We start from the raw sequence: 1,876 nt of genomic DNA, 5'->3' as shown, positions 1-1,876 counted from the left end.
GAAAACATTCATCGGACAAGACTTACGCTACGTCTGCATAGAAAAACTTCTTTTAAGATGAAAACGTAATACGCATGAATGAATCCTTGAATTCATATGAAAGGTTCATTATTGGTGACGTCATCAACCGGAAAACGTTGTTCCTCATCTTAACTCTGAAACGTAAGAAAATGTTTTCTGGCAAACTACTGTGTTACTGGAGTTGTGAAACCAGACCTTGAAAAGAGTTAAGGCAATAGCTTTTCAGGAAACAGAGAAAACTATAAGAAGGTGGTGCGGAGAGGGTGGAAGGGCAGACGAGGAAGAAAAAAAAGGGGGTGGGGTCGAATTCAAGTGTACAATGGTCATTGTGCGCCTGTCAGAGACAGCCAAAACGGGCGTATAAAAAGACGACGACTAGCACGTTTGTCACTACTCACTGATCACCAAGCAGAAGAACATGGATCCTCGCCTCGTGACAGAGTTGCTTCGGCGCCTACAGCGAAGACAGCCGCCGATTATGCCACGGACGGCAGCGCTCGTACTCGAGTGCTGCACGATCAGGGGAGCCTCTGACTGCTATGACCTGCTGGACATGGCCTGCCAAGCTGTTGACGATTGGTCGGAAGTGTTCAGGGAGTTCGACCTCGAGCAACGCCCCTGTATGCCCGGCAGTGAACTCCAGACTGCTCTGACTTACTGCGGTTACCCCGTCAGTGGCGAGTTTCTGAGGCTTCTGCGCACTATATATTCGCCCATTGGATGGGTTACCTTCGACGCCTTCATTACAGCTTGTTCTGTGCTCGCAAGCGTTTGTAAGTGAAGAAGCGTCACCTCTTCACCGGAGACCTTCTCAAAAGGCCCTTTTTAGGGCCACCCAATATCTGCATTGGCTGAGCTCACCCAGCGTGATCCCAGTTCCGTACCCTCATAACATTTTCCTGGAAGTGCAATTTGCTTTGCTTAAATTGGTGAGTCAGTTCTCTGACACATATATCAAGGCTTAGTTCGGTTCGAAAGAAAGTCAAAGTAAAGATGTAGCCGTCCTGATTCGCAGTAGTTTAACGCGCTGGCTGGTCGTGTTTATAGCACCTTTTTTTTTATTTTCGTATCGAATTTAGCGTTGGTACTCCTTTAGGGTCACATGTATGCCCGCGTCGCACTATGAAGCTACGTTACTATTGCAATTACAGAACAGACAATATAGGTTAAAAAGTACTGAGCAACAATGGCAAGAGAACTAAGTTCATTTTCCAGTGCGCGTGGAAGGTTTTAGGGAAGATCTACTTTAACTTAGCAGTAATGCAGCACTGGCACCAAGAAGACTATTATGAATAGTGATTGGTGGTATCGATGTATCCGAATTCGGTAATAACCAACCAGCGAACGGCATGAATTTCAGCCACAAACAACATAGTGAAGAGTGCCAGCACCACATCACAAATGTTATTTTAACGTGATAGCGTTAAAGAGGTCGTTTCGTAGAAATTCCGGCATCGCTATCGTTGATTGTGAGCGAAAAATCATCATCTTATTCGTGACCGAAAAACCGAGAACAAGGTAAAGACATATTTAATCATCATTAGCTGGAAAAGCAACAACAATGTGAGCAGCTGCGTAGTTTCGCGTATTGCGTTAGGAACGTGTATAGCGGCCCCTTGGCTGATTCGCAAAAGGAAGAATCATGGCGTAGTGTGCACATAGCAACTGTACTTGCATAGGCGTTCTAGGATAGTGTGAAACGGCCAATGTTTCGCGAACAGTCGTTCGTTTTCCTACGGCACTGTTGATGCATGCACCGAGAACCGTTTTTGCTTCTCACCGTCCTTCGCTTTCTTCTCATGCGCTAGGATCCATCGAATAGAACACAGGTTTCTATAACCACGTTTCGAATGTG

General features: G+C 45.8%; 1 protein-coding gene across 1 annotated transcript; it reads left to right on the top strand.

The window, feature by feature from the left end:
- Nucleotides 1–439: 439 nt before the first annotated feature.
- Nucleotides 440–802, top strand: LOC125759101 (uncharacterized). Its single transcript, XM_049417375.1, has one exon. The coding sequence runs from the start codon at nucleotides 440–442 to the stop codon at nucleotides 800–802; it is 363 nt and encodes a 120-aa protein (XP_049273332.1).
- Nucleotides 803–1,876: the final 1,074 nt, after the last annotated feature.

Source organism: Rhipicephalus sanguineus, chromosome 7 (assembly GCF_013339695.2).
Source record: "Rhipicephalus sanguineus isolate Rsan-2018 chromosome 7, BIME_Rsan_1.4, whole genome shotgun sequence".
In the NCBI taxonomy this organism is placed as follows: domain Eukaryota; kingdom Metazoa; phylum Arthropoda; class Arachnida; order Ixodida; family Ixodidae; genus Rhipicephalus; species Rhipicephalus sanguineus.
The sequence above is the reverse complement of the archived record's forward strand: the minus strand, read 5'-3'. Positions and strand labels throughout refer to the sequence as shown.